The sequence below is a fragment of the Pieris napi genome, chromosome 1 (assembly GCF_905475465.1).
Source record: "Pieris napi chromosome 1, ilPieNapi1.2, whole genome shotgun sequence".
Lineage (NCBI taxonomy): Eukaryota > Metazoa > Arthropoda > Insecta > Lepidoptera > Pieridae > Pieris > Pieris napi.
This window is the reverse complement of record NC_062234.1, coordinates 1,113,909-1,134,240: the sequence shown is the minus strand read 5'-3', so window position 1 is coordinate 1,134,240 and position 20,332 is coordinate 1,113,909. Positions and strand designations below refer to the sequence as shown.

The 20,332-nt window shown below is 31.5% G+C and overlaps 2 protein-coding genes and 1 pseudogene across 6 annotated transcripts; 2 read left to right on the top strand and 1 right to left on the bottom strand.

The window, feature by feature from the left end:
- Positions 1–261: 261 nt before the first annotated feature.
- On the top strand, positions 262–1,828 carry LOC125051033 (39S ribosomal protein L11, mitochondrial). The gene is made up of 4 exons (XM_047651158.1): positions 262–533; positions 603–792; positions 959–1,125; positions 1,669–1,828. Exons 1-4 carry the CDS (start codon positions 399–401, stop codon positions 1,765–1,767), a joined length of 591 nt encoding a protein of 196 aa, XP_047507114.1. The 5' UTR covers positions 262–398; the 3' UTR covers positions 1,768–1,828.
- Positions 1,829–1,940: 112 nt separating this feature from the next.
- On the bottom strand, positions 1,941–11,655 carry LOC125051006 (neurochondrin homolog). 5 transcript variants are annotated; one of them, XM_047651137.1, is made up of 5 exons: positions 11,461–11,655; positions 8,018–8,192; positions 6,540–6,624; positions 5,186–5,408; positions 1,941–4,028 (listed from the first exon to the last, which is right to left on the bottom strand). In XM_047651137.1, the coding sequence occupies exons 1-5, from the start codon at positions 11,560–11,562 to the stop codon at positions 3,861–3,863; spliced, it is 753 nt and encodes a 250-aa protein (XP_047507093.1). In that variant the 5' UTR covers positions 11,563–11,655; the 3' UTR covers positions 1,941–3,860. The 5 variants fall into 5 exon arrangements, 2 of the variants coding, with proteins under 2 accessions (XP_047507093.1, XP_047507085.1); XR_007117238.1 differs by lacking the exons at positions 1,941–4,028; positions 11,461–11,655 and adding an exon at positions 5,749–5,845 and having other exon boundaries at positions 5,328–5,408; positions 8,018–8,070; XR_007117235.1 differs by lacking the exons at positions 1,941–4,028; positions 11,461–11,655 and having other exon boundaries at positions 5,328–5,845; positions 8,018–8,070.
- A 3,144-nt stretch (positions 11,656–14,799) lies between these two features.
- On the top strand, positions 14,800–14,918 carry LOC125055458 (annotated as a pseudogene).
- Positions 14,919–20,332: the final 5,414 nt, after the last annotated feature.

The window sequence follows — 20,332 nt, the reverse complement described above, 5'->3', positions numbered from 1 at the left end:
ACCGATTCTACACAGGAACCCTAGCCAAATATATTTTGGGATAGGCATGAACGTGTATGGAAGTCACGTGGCGGGACTAAATGTAAATGTTATTCGTATTATTTAAATCCCAGCTGAGGTACTATTTTAAGTCTTTTTAATTGTATGTCTTGTAATTTAATATTAATAAAAAATAGAGTGACTTATGAAAATAAAAAGAAGTTGAGCACTCATGATTATTAAGATGTGCAAATAATAAATGGCACATATAAAGAGGCATGGTCTAAAAGTGAGTGTACTTTATTCTGTGTAACATATTTGTTTTGAAAAAATGAGAGGTTATTTTGTTAAATAAAAATTAGGCAAATCAAATACTTCCTATTTTATCTATTAGTTTTAAAAATTCAATAGCTGCCAATATGTCTAAGTCAGTTGCACGTTTGAAATCTATGAAAAAAGTTGCTGATAAGATAGATCATTCATCTAAATTACGAACTAATGTTCCTGCTGGAATGGCTGCAGCAGGTCCACCGCTTGGCCCGATGCTAGGTCAGGTTGGTACATTTAGAATATTTTTATATGTCAGCATACTAATTTTGTTTTATATGGCATATTTGTTTTAGCGGAATATAAACATTGCAGCCTTTTGCAAAGATTTCAATGAACGTACCGCTAACATAAAGCCTGGAATTCCATTACCAGTTCGAGTTAAAGTAAATCCTGATAGATCTTATCAGCTGGTTATACACCAACCACCTTCATCATATTTTTTAAAACAAGCTGCTGGTACAACCCGTGGTGCAATGGAACCTGGTAAGAAGCTAGTTATGCAGGAAATTTATTTTTTAAATCTGTTCTCGTGGAACTGCATGTGAATACAATTAGAATACATTAGTGTATGTCCTTTAAGCTACAATTATAAATCTTAAGAGAAATGTAAAAAGTCTAGTTTTGTAAATTCATTAAAACATTTTTTCAGTTAAGGAAATGTGTGGAAAAATAACAATAAAACACCTTTATGAAATAGCCAAAATTAAATCACAAGACCCTCCACTTGAATGGAGGTCATTGAAAGAAATTTGTGTGATGTTGTTGTCACAAGCAAGAACTTGTGGAATAGAGGTTGTAAGAGAATTAGATCCCAAGGTAATAACTTATATAGTATGTTAATATTTTATATAGTAGCCTTTAATATGAATAAGTATTTTAACTTCCCAAATTTATTAGTATTAATTTTGATTAGGGATGTGAAAAATAATCGATTATGGAAAAATTGATTGTCTGATTTTTTTTTTCCGATAAATATCAATGTTTAAAATGTGTTACATTCAATAGATCCGATGCTTTGATATATGGATATTATCCATGCATTATTATAAAACATTGAAAGGGTGATAAAACCAGTTAATATCACAAAAACTCAAGTTTCAAACAAAATCAAACGAGATTAGGTTAATTTCAATTTTGATGATTCCAAAACTTTAATTTGTGTTTATAATTTCTATTTTTAATTAATAAAACCATGAAAAATAAAATATTTAAGGTGTTTATTTTGAAATTATTTAAAAAATTAGGAAAAAATCGATTATTTATTAATCAATTTTTCATGTTAAAAAAATCAATTTTTTGTGCAGATGTCACATCCCTAATTTTGATTTATTTTGCCTCTAAAATAATTATTTCTTTTAGGAATATGGAGAATTTTTAAATGATAGGAAAACAATAGTAGAAGAGCAGAAGAAACAATTGCAGGAAAAACGAGAAGCAAAAATGCTACGAACAGCATAGTTACACAACTGTTATTTAGTTTTAGCATAGTTTTTAATAATAAATAATATAGGTAGTGTGATTATTTTGTTTTATTTAAAGTACTCTTTAAAATATTATGTTGCTATAGCCATCTATTTTTATTACATAGCAATATATTATATATATAAAAGGAAGTAAAATAAAACAGTTAATTGAGAAAATAATGTAATACTTGTTTCCATCACATTCAGGAAAGTCTGTAGTTAATATTCCTGATAGCAGTACATGTCAAATTTCAGTGTATTTTATACATTAATGGAATTTCACATCAAGAAAGTCCTAAATTGAACATACAATCATTTAAAGATTATAAATAAAAGGTAGTTTTCAGTTATCTTGTCAATGAGAGGTGGAGAGTACTCACATTTAAAATCTATACTAAATCCATTTTATAAGATAAAAAACCCATTATGCAACTAGATATTAAATAACCCCCTCATTCATAAAAAACATCAATGACATTGTTTTTACTTAAGTACATATATCTCTTTTCATATTAGCATAACCTAATTAGAAACTAACTTCGGTTAAAGAGTACAAGTAGACAGATTTTATGAACAAGGGGGTATTTGACTATTACCCAAAACTAATTAAAACTAACATACAAGCTATGTTATAAACTCTTTAAGGACAACACTAACCTCTAGAATGCTCAAAAATAGATTTTTATGTTAAACTAAATTGTAGCACATCAGAGGTCAAAGTATTACAATAATATCACAATTACAGTCTATACAGATCTATAAAAACAATATAATTCTTACAAGTACACATTAAAACAACTAAGTATGCCAGAGATTAAAGCTTATTTGTTGATATCTAGAGTTTACATTATTATCAATGAAAAATGAAATGATTTAATAAATATTAAGTACATTTTCCAGGCCTCTTATGAGTAAACTATTGTTATGAATTTTTCCATATATTTTGTTACTCAGAATGTAGGCTCAGGAATGTTTTTCATGGGGTGTGGTGCTTGTAATGCTAGATCATCGTAATTTTATAAATGCTAATTAGTTTTTGACAAAGTTTCAATAAACACCAGTTTGCCTGGTGTCTGTTTAAGTGAGAATCTTCTGAGATTTATAAAATCACAAGTTCTAGCAATCACATGGATGAATAATGGGCTTAAATAATGATTGATAGTAAAAAGCCTTGGTATATTTTTAGGTGATTTTGTACTATCGGCTTTGTACTTTGAATATAGATTATGGGATGCATTTCTTTAGACAATATTTAACTTAAGTGTAAAAGGAACTATTCGGTAACTGGTATTACAAGTTTAGAATTATAATTTTCCCAAAATGTACTTTTTATTACTTTGCATTACTGTCTATTATGTAAATACATAAATATGAACAGCTATAAAAATAAAATATACTGCTATATTGATTTGATTTTCTGTTCAATCACTACACTTTTAATTAACACTTAAAATATTTACGAAACAGCTAATAAAATGTTACCTTTAGGTTCTATAACCAACGCAAAGGTTTACAAAAAACTGAGTGTCATATATGCTCTATATTCAATAGATAAATAATAGTTGTTAGGTAGAGAAAATAGCATTTTGTAAATACATAGAACCTAGGTGTAGAATTTAGCTTTAACAAATGCCAGATGTGCGTTTTAAAAACATTGATGTGAGTAAAAAAGAGTTATCTACTTAACACTAAATGTAAAAAATCCATTGAAATTGAAAAAATTGCTATTGTATTTGAGATAGTTTAATACCAAAAATTTATATGACCTGGTATAACCTTCTATTCTTTATGCTTTCTTGACACAACTCACAGACCATATAAATAATTGGTACTAAAATGTAGGACTCATCAACATAAGTAACTACATAAATATTGTAAAAAAAAAACTAAATCATCTTATTACATTCTGTAAACTAAAGTTTTACTTTGTCTCTTTCTGTCCAATTATATTTAAACTGATAAAAAGAGACAGATATAGTGTTTTTATTAATAAGACAATATGGTGTTAATTAAACACAACCGTAAAACTTAAAACCCAACTAAGCAAATAATTTTTTTTGCTTCTAATTGAAGCTTTATATAATACAATTAACAAACAGCGATTTTACTAGCTGAACGTTTGAGCTTTGGAGAATTTGGCAATACATCTGGTAACTCTGTTACATTTTGTAAAGTGAAATCTGGGAGATCAGATTCCGGGTCATCTTTGTGCAGTGGAATCCACACTGTGCTCAGCAAATCTGCTTGCTTTCCACCCTATAACGTATATTTTAAATAATGTTATTATAGAACAGGAAGATACCAGCAAGTATTGTAAAAATTAAGTATAATATCTATATATATATAATTAAAATGGTCTTCGTTTGAGGCTCAATCACGCCTAAACCACTGATCGTATCGACATGAAACTACCACCATTCGATGCGAATTTTTTCCTAGATGATTTATGGCTATTTATTTCATTCCAACGTTCCTTCATTTTTTTATTGCTGTTTTACTTTTAATGAAAATTTATACATACGGACTTCAGCGCGGAAACATTCGGGGAGGCTTCCTAGGACCTCAAAACGTCAACATCTGTTAATAACTCGATTTTCGAAATATTTCAATTTTCTTAGCGGGAAGTTAAAAAGAAGAATAATAAAAATATGAAAAAAAAAAATGAAACATAAAATTTATTTTAATTCGTCTAGCAAAGCGGACGGGAAACGGCTAGTTTAATAATACAATCATTATAGCTTAATTAGCCAAACCAAAGTCACTCTTTTTTGGGTGTTTGTATGTTAGAGGCCACCGCTTATTTGCATAATTTCATATATGTATTTGTTTAAATATATATAAAAGAATAGAGCGGTGTTTGCCTAGTGGTTTGAACGTGCACCTTTCAACTAAAAGTGGACAGCGTGTGTCAGGCACAAAAGGCTTCTAAGAAAATAAAGATATCACAAAATAGATACAGAAAGAAATATGGGGTCAAGATTTAGAGGTGTAGCCCTACTTTTTTATATGATGATATTTATAAAGGACGTCTAAAAATGTCTTGGCACCTATACAAAATATAAATCTGGGGTAATTATGAAAAAGTTTGTAGTGCTATAAGACACTCAATTAAGATTGTATCAATATAGAATTTATTGTAATTTTGGATTTCGCTTACCACGATTGAATTTTAAGCAATCCAATCGTGGTAAGCAAAGGGATTGCTGAAAAGCACTAAAATTCGAGTTTTGTAAGTAATGTTATAAATTCGCGTTTATTGAATTTACCTTATAAAAGTTTTATTTAAATGTGTAGTACTAGCGTATACCAAAGACAATATTAAAAATCCTTCTGCTTCATATTAACGCAGAAAGATGTCGCTACCACAAGTTAAGACAAAAACGTGAAAATTCTGGATAGAATAATAAATTTACCTGTATATCAGTTTCGAGTTTATCCCCAACCATGATGCAGTGTCGCGCTTCGACGCTGAGCAACTTGCAGGCCTCCAGAAAGATGTTCTGGTCAGGTTTCTCCCAGGGCAGGTCCCCGGAGACCAGCACACAGTCGAAGTACTTGCGGAGTCCCAGCTTCTCAATCTTCTGCCACTGGGCTCGAGATGGCCCGTTTGTGATCAGACCGAGAAGATAATCCTCCCTGTGTCATTCATCACCCACTTTTTTGTTATTTCGCGTCGAAATAATGCTGAAACTCAGCAAATATAACAGGTACACCTTGCACATACTTTTACGTGAAAACCATGCAAAGGAAAAAGTAGATGCAAGATTTAAAACAGCATTTTAAGATCTTAATACTAGTCGTGCTGTGTTGTTTAATATTGGAAAACAATACATCGTCAACAGAACACTTCTTATAATTATTATAGAGATAATTCGTCTATAAAGAAATACTAAAGTAAAAAAACATTATTTTTATATTTTTCTGTAAATAAATTATCTCTATAGTAAAGTAAAATTTCTGAGGCAATGGGCTTTACCTTCTTGGCGTATCCTCATTTAACTTTACAAATATAATTCAAACCTAAGTGTTGGGCACGCGTCGCCCACTATGTCACTCGTTGAGCAACAACTGAACTGTTGAAAAACAAGTAATTAATTAGCAACATGCGCTCAAAGCCAACCCAATCTTGTAGAGGTAGATTTCAACTATATACGGAACAAAATTTTTAATAATATCTATACCTCAACAAGAAGTTGGTGTTGACTTCAAATGACATTTAAGAACTCGGATGAGACTGTGCGGAAAGAGAACCGGCGTGGCAGTTATGAGAACTAACATCAATATTTCCTACGCCTATAATATTAATATACTTTTATTTTTATAAAGTATCAAGATTATTTTTTAACTATAATGACGTAATAGTGTTGTCAACATAACAAAAAAAGACTCACTGCTGCGACCTCAAATCCCACGCTGGTTCTCCTTATGCGCAGACTATACAATAAATACCCATACACAGTTTTATGTGGCGTGCAGTTTGTGAGGCTATGAATTTGACAGATGAATATTATTATGATGTTTATATCAACCACATAAGACCATGCACAGCAACGAAACTGTCCAAAGTTTTTCTAGTTCTGTCCTTTCTTATTGATACTTGGAACAATTCCTGTGCAATTTTGTCAATTTCTTTAAATATGAAATGCGATGAGAAAACTATACAAAGAAACTGACATTTAATTTACATCATGAAGAAATATTTTTTTCAGCTTTCTGTTAATATTTCTGCATAACATAATTAAAACACAAATGACATTTAGATCATACCTTAACGATTCCAAAAGATGTATCACATCAGCAGTCAGAGCTAAATATTTAAAACGTAATCTCAACCATTCGGCTGATATATTTTCTGAAACAATTATAATTGTATACATTGAATATGTTATTTACAAGAAATAATGAAAAAAGGGCAAAATTTATATACGAAGACTTTTTGTCTACAATCTATCATCTATCTAAAGATTCAATGCGAGATAAATATTTTTGAAGTGAAACTTCTTTATCGGGGTTGGAAAAAAATTTAGTGTAACATTTTTTCGTTACGCGTCACATTTTTCCGTTACGCGCCATCTTTTGAAGTGAAACTTATTTATCGACGTATGGGAGAAATTTTGTAGCAGGTTACGCGCCATGTTGCATTTGAAGTCAAACTTCTTTATCGGCGTTGGAAAAAAATTTACACACATTTGTCACATTTTTCGGTTACGCGCCATCTTTTTCTTGTCCCTACCACGGTTGATCCGAAGAGATTCGAAGTCATTAGTAACAAAAATATATAATAACGATAACAATGATAGTAATAATTCTATTACAATTAATGAAATTCTGCAATAATCTTAGTACTACAGTTGTTGCATATAGTAGATCATTTTTCGAAAAATAAGGTCATAAAGAAGTTTCACTTCTTACGTGTACACGTGTACCTAGTACACGCACACATTTTTTTATATTGCCGATCAAGTGGTATATTTTTATGTATTTGCTACTGTTCAAGGTTGAAATTCTAATATTATTTCCACGCGTATTCGAATCAAAGGGCTAAGACGTTCAAGATAAACATTTAAAAACCAAATCGTCCAGAGCAAGGACTTCTAAATCGATTGCTTTTTGAACATCAGTTTCGTCCTTTAGATAAAAATACAAAAAAATTATGTTTTAAAAAACTAAAGCGCAGAAAGCAACATTGCAAGTCACGACGGTCCATTAAACTGCTATATTAGCTGACATTTTCGGCATGATGCCAAATTACGCAGCTAAAATGATAGGTACTTCCTTCCAAAACTAATGAGCTATAGAAATGCCTGTAGGTTCAGACTTCAGAGTATGGAAAATTTGACTACGTTTGACATCAGCTAATGATTGCATTCTTCAGTCATGCATCTTTGATGATAGACAAATGGCATAAATGGCTTTCAAATGAATATTACCCAAAGGAACCTCAAATTTTGACGATCGAATCGAATATAAAAATAAAAGAACGATATATAGTCTGCCAGGGGCAGTTACAACCACAACACACACGCATTACACACGTAAAACGTACCTTGTTATTTAAAAGTAAAGTTTTTTTAAATTATTTTTTTTTGTGTTTCGTTAGTAATTAATGTTATGTCTATGTCTATATGCACGTTTTAAAATAATTTAATTAAGGTTTAAAGAAAAGAAATATAGAGATTTAAATGCGTTATATATATAATAAGATTTAACGCGATCAATATGGTATTACATATATGCATACTTACTGGCAATGTGTCTATAGTTTTTCGGCAAGCAATTACGCCAAAGATGCGCCGGCCACTCGTGTATTGCGTAGGATTCATCGTCCGGCCTCGCGCGGAAAGCGCGAAGGAAGTTTGCACCGCTCTCTGTCGCAACGTCATGAGGGACTCCATATTCGTTGTGTAAAATTTCCACCAACTGAAGAAACAATATCGATTGTTGCAGTTTTTCACGATATTTATATTAGACTTTTACCTTCTTTACTACTTATCAAATTATAAAATATTTATGTATATGAAATTTATATTTAATTATTAAAATAACATAATAGTTAGAATGTAGTAAATATATGTTTATTGCTCTTTCAAGCTTAAATTACTGAACATATTTGCAGTTTAGAATATGACTAGTCATATTTTAACACATAAAATTTTCCCCCTGAAATCCCATAGACTGACGACTATAGCATTACCAAACTATGATATTATGTAACAGTACCACATTAAGGCTATTTCTATTTGTATTGTGTAAAAGCATAACACATGATAAACAAAGGCAAAGTGTTTGGAATGGGGATACCATGTGTTAATTTTAGAGTTAAGGAAGTATCATTTTGTGAAGGGCATAAATAGCTTGAGTTCATTGTACTGTTCAGTTCAAGTCATTCACCTGCTTGTTGGCACTACAATGACACGAAAGAGGATACCTATATTAGATACTTTTAACAAGGTGATGTTTACATATAATAAAATAAGGTTTTTTTAATAAAAAGTTTCAAAAAGTATTTAATATTTATATTTATAAAAATCAAGTTAGAACAGTGACAACATTTTAGTTTTATAGTTCAATTAACACTTTTAACAGTTCACACATTTAGTTGAAATATTATATATCAGGTTAGAAATATTGGCTTGCTCCTTAATCTCCAAACAACTTTTTTCCAAGATCCATCATTCTGTGGCTTCTGCACATTTTCAAGGCACCACCTTTCTTTAAAACTGCTTTTGCATTCTCATTTGAGTCAACTAAACGGCAAAGGAAATCCTCAAATGCAGATTTAATGTTTGGTGGCAGTGTACCAACCTTTACTTTTGCAAGCATTTCTGCTATGCCTTCAGCCCAACCACTTTCAATGGCAAACTCAGATATCCAAGGTACAATAGTCAACACACCACTTAGCGTTTGCATTCCCAAAAACCATAGGTCAGCAATTTCTCCCCAATTTTCTTTATAGGTCATTGATACAACGAGAGCAGTAGGGTCATTTGATTCATCAACCATATAGGCATCCCATAGAAACCGTATACTTGACTGTATGTACCGACAAATAGAAAAATCATTTTTCTTCACTTTAGTAGCACCTTGTTGCTTAAGTAACAATAATCCTAATACTGCCAAGTGGCCATGTAAAACGAGATTTTCAGGGATGCTTTTCAGTTCCGGTAAATTATTGAAAATGAATTTCAATAAAGTATTAAACAGCATGCTTTCTTCAACAACTTTAGGAGCTAGTACAGTGAGATTCATGAAAATATTGCATAGGCTGACCATAGCTGCTCTTGAATCTTTCATATCCTCCAATACCTGAGGTTCTAACTCGGGTTCAGGTTTCTTTGCCTTTAGTCTTTCAGATTTAGGTATTGGCGGTTTTTTGTAGTGAACTATAGACCAGTGAAAGTTCATCGCTTCATACAATATGTCTTCCTCCTTTAAATTTAATGTGATGTCCCTAGCTTTGTCCTCTACAACTAGATGACAAAGTGCTGGCAGCATTAAACGCAATAAATCTATCTGTCCCATCAAGCATACATCAGTGTTCATGGCTTCTCCTTCAGATTTATTTTTCTCTGCTAGTTTTCGAGCTCTGTAGGCATGGAACGAATCATTGGCAAGGGAAAACATGAATGGAAGTAGGTTATAAACTTGATCTCTCATTGCAGTTGTTTCTTGAGCTAGCCAAGCCACTAATACTCGTACCATTGCACACACAAACACCTTTTCAGCATCAGGAAGTTTGTCACGGTTTTTGTCATTAGAGACTTTAGTAAGTATTGAAACAACAGCATTAAAAGCACCTTTTAGACTTGTATAGACAGACTGTTTTTCTTTCTGTTCTAAATCCAATTGATCTGAGGCCATGTAATTAATAGAAGATTCCAGAACTAAAAAGCAAGCAGTTACTAAGTCTGCATTGGCAAAGGCTTGTTTAAAACTTCTGTCTTCAAGCTGCATTCTTATCTCTATTGCACAAAGTTGTAGAAGTAAAAGAAAGAATTTTTTTGGGTTTTCTTCATCATTGAATGTCCACTCAATTCCTAATAAATCAATGATATTAGCAGCTAATTTCAATGCAGGATCTCTTTGATTTTTTCCTATTTTGCTGGTCAATACATCATGTAAAGCTTTATAGATACTTTGCGGCCAAGTTTCATCTGATGATCCTGGTAATACAGTGTCTTTATTGCAACTGTATAACAGTGCACTTAAAATGGTTGCCAACTCAAATTTTCTCTCAGACTGATCTGTAGCAAAATCTAGAGCAATCTTGTTGACTAAGGCATGAAAAGGTTTAGGGTCATTTCCCCATGCTGCAGGGCCATAACGACTCACTAGTTTAACTAAAATATTTAGGGCTTCGTCAGTCTGAAAACTTTGGTGTGAGTAAATTTCTGACATTTTAGTAATTGCACCTACTTCAATTAAAGCTTTTTGTCCGGCTTCATGTTCTGCAATACACTGTAGGCATGTATAAGCTTCACTAACAATTATGAGGTTATCATCATAATCATCATTGTCAGATGTCTGTACTATATCAAGAAAAACTGGTACATTAGCCAGCATTTCAGGATGTGTTGCAAGTTCTGGTTCCATACAAAAGCATGTAAGTATGGATAGGGCCACTGATTTGTATACTGAGGGGGGACAGTCATCTTGCGCATTTGTTCCAGTTAAAAGCTTCTTGAGGAATTTAAACCCAATTGCTTCAAATAAGACCTTCTTTGCTGTAGTATTGCAGTCTTTTCCTTTTACTAATTTCGTAACCATGAATAGCGCGGCGAATTTCTCAGTATCGCTTTGAGCTGCTTTAAGAATAGCTATGCATTTTTTAATTGATTCCGATATCTCTCCCATTTTGATTATAACACTAAGCGCTCACAAAAGGCAAATGATCTAGCTCTACTGAACAGAGATGTTGATTCATTCGAACACTGTTCACATCACGTTTATTAATAGCACGACTTCTCTTTCAAAATATCTAAATCTGGACGTTGAGCTCGCGTTCTCCAACTTTGAAAGTTCTATTTATATAATACTGGAGCGTAAGCATCAACCATGCGGGTGCAAGCTACGAAACATTAACGATGTTCAAATTCAGTACGACGTAATAAGGATTTTAGTATTGGCAAATGGCGATGACAGCGCAGTGCGCTAATCCAATGTCAACTTAGGCAAATAAAGAACTCACCTTATTGCAAGCTTTTGAGTCTCCTTTTCTAGTTTGTATTAAAGTGTTATCTAAATCAAAAAATATGGCAGATACATAGTTGTCTTCATAAACACCATCCATATTATTTTACAAAACGAAAAAATATTTTTCAGCGATGCGTCAAAACTTAAACGAAAAAGATTAATTATTGTAATGTAATGTGAAATGTCAAAGATCACTATATAGCACCACAGGCTACAATGCTAAACACACTAATATCAAATTGTCAATTGTCTATGTCAGGTTTCTGATGGTGGACACAGATACTAGTATTTACTAGCACAGATTCCTTTAATATTTTGAACCTATATTTGAACGACGAGTCGTTAATTTTTTTAGTATGTGCCTTTAATGGTGGTTGTTATGTATAGGAAAATCTATATCATACCGTTTACTATTCACATATATATAAATCGAGTTTTAGTTCTTGAAGTTATACTTCTTTAGGCGCGTTATGAAAAATTGATGAGAGTGAAATTTTACAATGCGCGCGCACCGTGACACAAAATTAACAGAATGAAGTTGCCCACGAACATTCGAATAATAATATAATTTATGTTACACTTAATGTAAGAGAATAATAATAAATATTTATTTATTTAATTTTTTAAATGTAAACTGAACTTTATTGACTATAATGACTCCTTGTCTTTGATTATTTAATTGTAATTTATTATTTGCATGCAATCAAAAACTATTTTTAATAATGCCAAAGAAGTATAACTTCTTACGCGCGTACATAAGTACACGCACCCTTTTTTTTTATATAAAGTGTGGCGTATGATACGCCACTAATAAAAAAACGCGGCGTATGTACTTATACATACGCCGCGTATGTATAAGTTCATACATACGCCGCCGTCCGTCCAGTAGTTTTAATAATAAGCAAATAACTAAGCCTTACGTTCAAAAATATTTTAATTTAAAGAGCACAGAACACGATTATGGATTTTTACTAAAACGTTGTTAGTTAGTTTGTAGTTGCGATATATAAAATAATTATATTTACGTATATTCCGGGTTCGATAGCCGGATGTTTTTTTTACAAGGCACACAAGGCTGTTTTATAGTTGTAAGTACCTGTATTTTAAACGGTTGCAAAACTTTGATCAATATATTGAAAGCTAATCTATAGATAGCATATTTCAAACTTATTACTATTAATGAATATTCTCTAGAGAATGTTTTACGATGTTATGGTCTGCATTATATAAAAGTAATATGCCGACTGGGATGAGTTACGACGAAGGGACACGTCGTTTCATGAACGCTGAACAGAGAAATTCTTTTATCAACGTTGTTTGGAGGATAATATCTTCGTCGTTGTGTAGACTTTTTCATAAAGAACTTTGAGAGCCGATTCATAAAGTCGATTTTAAGCAAAATATGTACTTCGTCTGAAGGAAAATTATTTTCAGTTGATAGCTACTTCACTTATCACTTTCTTGGTATTTGCTAATTTTAAAGCATTATGCCCCTTGATATTTTATCCAATCAATTATCTTATTTATAAGAAAATATTTATATTATTTTTTAATTGAAAAGGATTTATTAAAAAACAATATAGATAAGTATTTCTCTTAACTGGTGTACTTTAACATTGGAAGTCAAGGAATAAATAATAATATAATTACAAAAAGTACATTGTTTTACAATTTTATCATATAACTTTATTTAATTAAAAAGACAAATTAGTAATTTTAACAATTATATTCATATGCGTTTGCATACATTTGTATATTATTATTTAAATATATATTTTACATTTAAAAAAAATGTTTGTATAACACTTGTTCAATAATTTTACGTATCTATTTAGGTAAAATAGATTTCCCAAAAGGCGGCTTTCTTCCCCCAATTGTGTCGATAAGATAAAAGTGCTTTTGAAATATCTTTGATAGGCGGACTTACTACACGTAACTTCCTGTTAAAGTTATCTTAGTTATTGTTACCCAATTTCTTGTAAAAATAACACATTGAATAAGATAATATGTACGTTTTATTAATTATATTTTAAAAAGAAGCCTACGCAGTCCTAATAAATTAAAACTGGTTTTAAATATTATAGTGAAGAAAATACTTTTTTTACTAAATTTTCACTATGACTAGTAGAACTTAATATTATAAACGATTAAACCATTTAGTATACCAAAAATCATAAATATAACATTAATTAACTAATATCATTGCTACAGAGTTAGGGTAAATATAAAATAAGCTTCGTTAAAATTTTCTCGTTGATAATAAAACAAAAGAGGTTTTATATTGGAACAATGTAAGACTAAAGACTATTTCTTAGGCAACAACAAGAAAGTCACGAAGTTGCATTGTTTTTCTTTAACTCATATTTTCTCATTGTGTTTAGTATTCAAGGTGCCCTTAACAGAATAGTGTTATAGAAGTAATTAAGGTACTCATTAACAGGTAGTTTTCATTCAGCGGCCGTAAGCCGCGGCCTTTGATTCTAGTGGGTTGTGTTTTACGTAGGTTATTGTACGACTGGTCCCTAGCTCGTGTAATTACGGTGATGCTGTCTTTAGAAATATTCCATTTGGCTAGTGTTATTAATCACTGAATAATTTTGAGGACGCTTTTGTCAAAAAAAGAGCACACAAATAACATTAAATGAACAATATTACATAGGTAATAAAACGCTTTTATTACCACTATTAGTCACTGAATAAAAGAAGGAAAGATCTAGAGTGACAAAGTCGTGATAAATATTTGGATTAAAGAGTAAACTACGACATTTGGTGCCTACTTTTAAGTTATGGGATAGTTTAGCATTGTAGTGATGTAATAATACAACCTTTTGAACGCCTTGAAAATCCTTGAATTTGTCAGTTGGACCAAATTTTTTATCTTCATTTAGCAATTATCTGTATGGTAAATGAAGTCTGTGTTGTAGCAAGTTGCACGAAAAAACTAAATATATGAGAGAGTGAGAATAATAAACCTACAGAGGGATCCTTAGCCCAAAGCCCTACAGTTGTATAAATAAGTACGCGGAACTCTACGTTTGGTTGGTTCAGAGGTTTAAGGTGGTGGGATTATCTGAAAGCTATCAGGCAGGCTCACCACGATGTTTTAATGAGTTCTCGCCACTCTGAGAGGAAGCGAGTAATTAATAAGACAGAGTAATATTCAAATCTGATTTATTCTATATAGATTACACTTTTTATACACATATTCACAAACTACACTTCTCGTGGGAACAATATGCGTTCTAAGTTATCTATTTTTATATTGGAACGAAGTTCCTTATCGCGCGTTGTGAAAGGGGGCTAGACGGAAAAAATTCTTACGAAAAGTTGTCACGACACTTTTTTTGTCTATTGTAATACACCGGTTCTCGTCCGACCACCGAAGTTAAGCAACGTCGGGCGAGGTCAGTACTTGGATGGGTGACCGCCTGAGAACACCTCGTGATGTTGGCTAATGGAGGATAAATAGGATAAAATAATAATGAAGGAATTTCGTTCCATCCGGGTGTCCCTTGACACCTCTAAAGTTTTTACATATAATTATTTGTATAATTAAAAATAAATATAATATAAAGAGACTTATTCCGTTTAACCCGCTACGCCCGTAGTTAAGCCGCTACGAGATTGACTCAAAATATAGTTTTTAATAATAAAAAACGTGTTTTAGCACACATAAAACCACAAAGCGGTAATATACAAAGTGTATTCAGCGGGATGCGGTACGTTAGCTTTCAATATTGAGAGCGATACAAATCCACATTTGCATTGCATTGGCAAAAGAAGCAATCTGATATTGGGGTAAACAGGATCGTTGCGGTGTAGAGAAACAGGTTACTGATTTATACCACGTAAACATCTTGGAATCGGATTACGTGGGGAATAGGTTGGGGCTTGGGCCCCTGCGTCTTGAATTTCTTTTAGGTTGCGATGAATATCTACTTTGCTCCTTAGTAAAATCAAATTAGATTTCGAGGTAATTATTCATATAAAAACTAGCACATAATATCTGTACAAACAACGTTTTAAACGCGGTCGGCCATTTGCCGTTCACAATATAAACATGACAATCTTTTAGTCTTTTAGATTCAAATTTACTGTATCACAGAGGACTATCTAAAGACTTGTTTCAGGACAGGAGGATAAATCGGTATTAAATCGTATCGTCGACATAATTGACGTCTTCGCAAAAAGATTTGACAAAAAGCTTTCAGTCTCACCATCAAAGATGAATATGTTTTAACAAAAGATTTGATTCAAAAATCTAGAAGCTGTGATAACGACACACCTAGTCTGTAACGAATACAAGATAAGGCTTAAGGTAATATTAGTGATCGTTAAATATTCTGTACTTCGTTCTCTGTTCGCTCTATAGATAGCGCTAGTTGTTTGATTAAAACTGATTTGAGATTTAATTTTTATAATATAGGAGTATAATATGTCTAAAATATAAAACAGCAACAACGTAAAACCCATCTAATTACTTATTAAAAATAAAGTAATTAAATACATATATCAATTTGATTGCTAATATGTTGGCTACTTCTAAGCTCTGCAAACGATCTATGGAATGAGTCTAATACACTTCTATTGGTTTGTAATAATTTCCTAGGGCTCCACAGGCAAATTGTCTGTCAAAAGTAATGGATGTTATCATAACACAGCACCCGTTTCGGCGAGTGAGCGCATCGCAAATGTAAGTCGATTTGTGATTTTAATACATGTGTGTTGCCAGAATTAACATTTAAATTTCCAATGTAAACTTTTTTGTATGGTACAATATATTTATACCTGTTTATAAAAACTAACACAGTGTTGTTTCACTGTATTACTGAAGTTATATCGGCTCCTTATGTCAAAAAAAATACTACAATAAATCTTACGGTACAGAAATAGTATTAGCAGTGTAACATGACGTACGTATGATTATTGAATAAATAACAATTGACATTCCACCCTTATTTCGACGCCCATTGTTTCACTAATGACCGTTAAAGTACCTTCTGTCGCGCATCACCAGTTGGTAATACAATTGGTAATACTTCGTTCTTCATGAAGACATCGAACTAATTTCGAAAAGTCTAGCATAGCAGCCTGACAGTTGTCTTCTGCCCCTAATAAATAATGAAAAATAAAATATATTAGATTCAGGACCTAAGTGAGGGACGAAGTAAGGATAAAGATAAAAGATGTTAGTATCGTGAATTTGTGACGGGCTTATTAAGACTGAGTTAAGCCACGAAGGTTTTATTTTTGAAATAAATGAATAGTTAAGTGGTTTGAAACATCTTGGAAATTTCATTACTTTATTATGCATGCATAATAATTGATCTTTATAAATCACTAAAGCCCAAAATGATTTTTACAATTACATTTGTGACCAAGATAGTGTTGCCACAATCTATGTAATTAATCTGCCTACTAATTGCTATTTTGCGGCTTTTGAGGCTTCCATTCTCGATGAAGGTCGCGTTCCTCCTTTTATCTACAAAGTATCTCACCCGAAAAATATAATATAACGTTCATTATATTCTCATTATTAAGTCATCTGAGGTAAAATACGACAATTTTTATAAGGTGTTTTGCCTTTATTAAATGGCATCTGCCGTAATTTAAAAGCCTTTTAAACTTTTATCTTAATATTTAGTTTTTGTTTCTTATATACCTATAATAAATATATTATTATTGGGATGGGTGAATTTTGTGGATTGTTTAATGAAACTTATTTAATGGATTAAAGTTGAGGGCAAAGAAAGTTGCGAAAAGACATAAAATGTTTTTAAATATAATTTCTACTTCAATGCCGTGGTGTGCCAAGGCACAGGCACTAATTAAAGATTTAAGTTGGCGCTTGATTGACAGTACGGGTGGCCCAGAGTTGTTGCTTTCCTCGCTCAACGAATAAGTATCGCAATACAGCGAGGAAATGCTGCCTGCATTAAAGGTATACTGCCATTGGGAGCATACTTTGTTAATGTGTTTTAGTGTTATTTATCTATTTTTAATTATTATTAACAGAACCAGCTTTTATAATAAAACGCCTATTTAAGATGACTTGTATTCAGCCCAAGTATGTACCGATATAATGTTTGCATTGTTGGTGCCCAGAAGACAATGCGAGTGCATTTTGCAGAGCCATGAGCAGATATTGAGGCGTGACGAGTGTACATGAAGAGCTGTGGAGAATACCCTTGTGAATACAACTTCATTCTTTGTTATATTCTATGTGAACTGTGAGATTTGGTGCTGAATACTAAAAGCTATGTAGGTTTTTTTAAACATTATTTATACGTTACATGACTTTTGACATCAACGTAATGTTAAAGATAAAGAAGTCTTTAAGTACGTCTGAGCTTTAAAAATCTAACTACAATTTTGAAATTGTGGTATTCAAAAATAAATCAATGGACTGTCCATTGAATTAGAATCGCGTAATTGGTGTCAAAAATTAATTTATGTTATAATGTTAATATATATAGTTTCAATACGTAATATGTAATGTATTACTTATTAGTACGACTGTACTGTACGACTATACATATAGTTTCATTGTAGTAAAGATCCTATATTTCAGTAATTAACTATATAACGAAGTTAACAACACACATACATTCATTTTAGACATAAAATATTTATTAATTCAAAATAAGCCTTCACAGAAATGAATATATTATCTCGCAAACAACTACAGTTTCAATAAAAAATCTCGTTTTAACTGCCTTTTTTGTATATCTGTGATTCACGTCGCTTTTATGGAGTTCGGAACTTTGAATGAGTTTAATTTAGTAATGGTTTTACGTGCTTCAATGTATATTTTAGCTTTCAACGAGTGCGGAGCCGGAATCGCTAACCGAGAACCTCCGATGCTCATATTTATTGTTTCCCAATCGAACTTAGCTGCGTTCTCTGACAGGCTCTGATGTATTTCACACTTAGAGCGAAGCTCTACCGCATTACTCTGGCATTACTTAAAATAAGTGCGATCAGATATTTTCCCTTATTTTTAACTTGATTTCATTAAAGTTAAGATACAATAACATAACGTCTACAATCCATTTAATGTTTAAAGTTAAGAAATCGTTAATTAAGGAGATTTAAATTTAACTTGAATTAAATCAGATTAAAGGAGTAATAAACAGTAGTTTGTGAATTTTAGTTTAAGTTATTGCTTTTGGTGTATGTTGAATCGAAATACATTTAATTATAAGCATGTTAATTTTCTTTGTTCAAAATTATAGGAACGATCTAATTTTTAAATTTAAGTATTCAATGAACTAATATGGATCATATAATGTCGTTAAATATCTTTACTATTACGAAATTTTTGTTCAGAGAACGTGACTAAATCGAGATTCTCATAACGTATTCCATTCACAGTGTTGTCTAAGTATCCAACTATAATAACGTAACATTGAACACATATTCTAAAAAGGGATTCTAAATGTAACACTATTTCTATTGCATTATTGCATTTGAGAAGCAGACTCGGCTCGCTTTAATGTGAGTAAAAATATATTTTACGGGAAGATCTAAGTGAATTATTAGTATGCCTCTAGACTCTAGAGTATTTTTTCTCTGCCTTTACAGCCTCTACGTCCAATGTGCTACGTACGTAGCTTACTCGTAGTATGTTCGTAGCGAATATAAGACCTTATGTCAGAAGTTTGTTTTAGTTATATCAAACCTAATATTGTATTTTTTTCGGTTTTATGCAGTTCAGAGCGTTCTTATTAACATTATGTGGATTTTTTGAGAATAATTAAATTATGTTATATGGGTTTCCAGTGCCATTCATTTAGGCTATAAAATTTGTTTGTCATTACAACAAAATATTCAATGTATTTAATAAAAAAAACTTTATTAGATATGCAACATAGACTGTATATGAAATAACCGGAACACAGTTCGATAATTCATGTGCACTTTTTATTATTATTAGTATAATTTTTTTGTATCCTTTATTAGTTAAGTGTTTAGTGTTTTATTTTGTTCCTGTTTAGTTTCTTTTTCTTTACAAGTATATGTAATACATGTATTTTTGCACTTTTTGCCTACCTTATGTAATTTAATACATTTTTTTTTCTTTTCTCACAGTGGTTGCCTGGAAGAGATCGCTCGAAAGCGATAAGGGCGCCTGTTGCCTTTCCTTTACTTGTCATTTTGTTAAATTTTTATATCATAAAGCAACAAAGTGTTAATAAATAATTAATCAGGTAGACCGAATATAGAATTTAACACGTTTAGAGAATTTTCACAGTCAGTTAAACAATGTGAGCCATCATTAAATGTGCAACGGACGCTAAAGAATGTGAAAAATAAAATAAAACGCGTGTTACAATGGTATGCAAGCATTTGGCGGCCATTCTTAATGTACGAACATAAACCTTAATGAATCAGAAACAGATGGGTTTAATAACGTTTGCTTAAATTCGATTGCGTTTCAATAAAGCTAATGAAATCAGTGAGAAATACGACCGAGGAGTAATTCTATAAATAATTAATAGATTACACTATAATAGTTTTTGTTGTTTACAAATCGTTGAATATATATAAAATTAGATTATCGTGATATAAACAAGTGTTGTTTGTGTTTTTGTCAAATATATTTTGGTTATTTCTTAAGTTATAGTTAAATAATGGGTCTAGAGAATATATATTCCAGTTTTAGTTGGGACGTTGTAAAATAATACTAAATAATAATCTAGTAGCGGTAATACTGTGTAGATTTGGGTTTCAGATTGCATTTTTTTCTTTGACTATAATTTTATTTATTTATTTAGCTAACAAAAATTATGTGTAATAACTAACAAATTCATTAAAATTTAGCCAAAGATATTAAGTATTCCATTTTTACAAAAAGGGTTTAAACA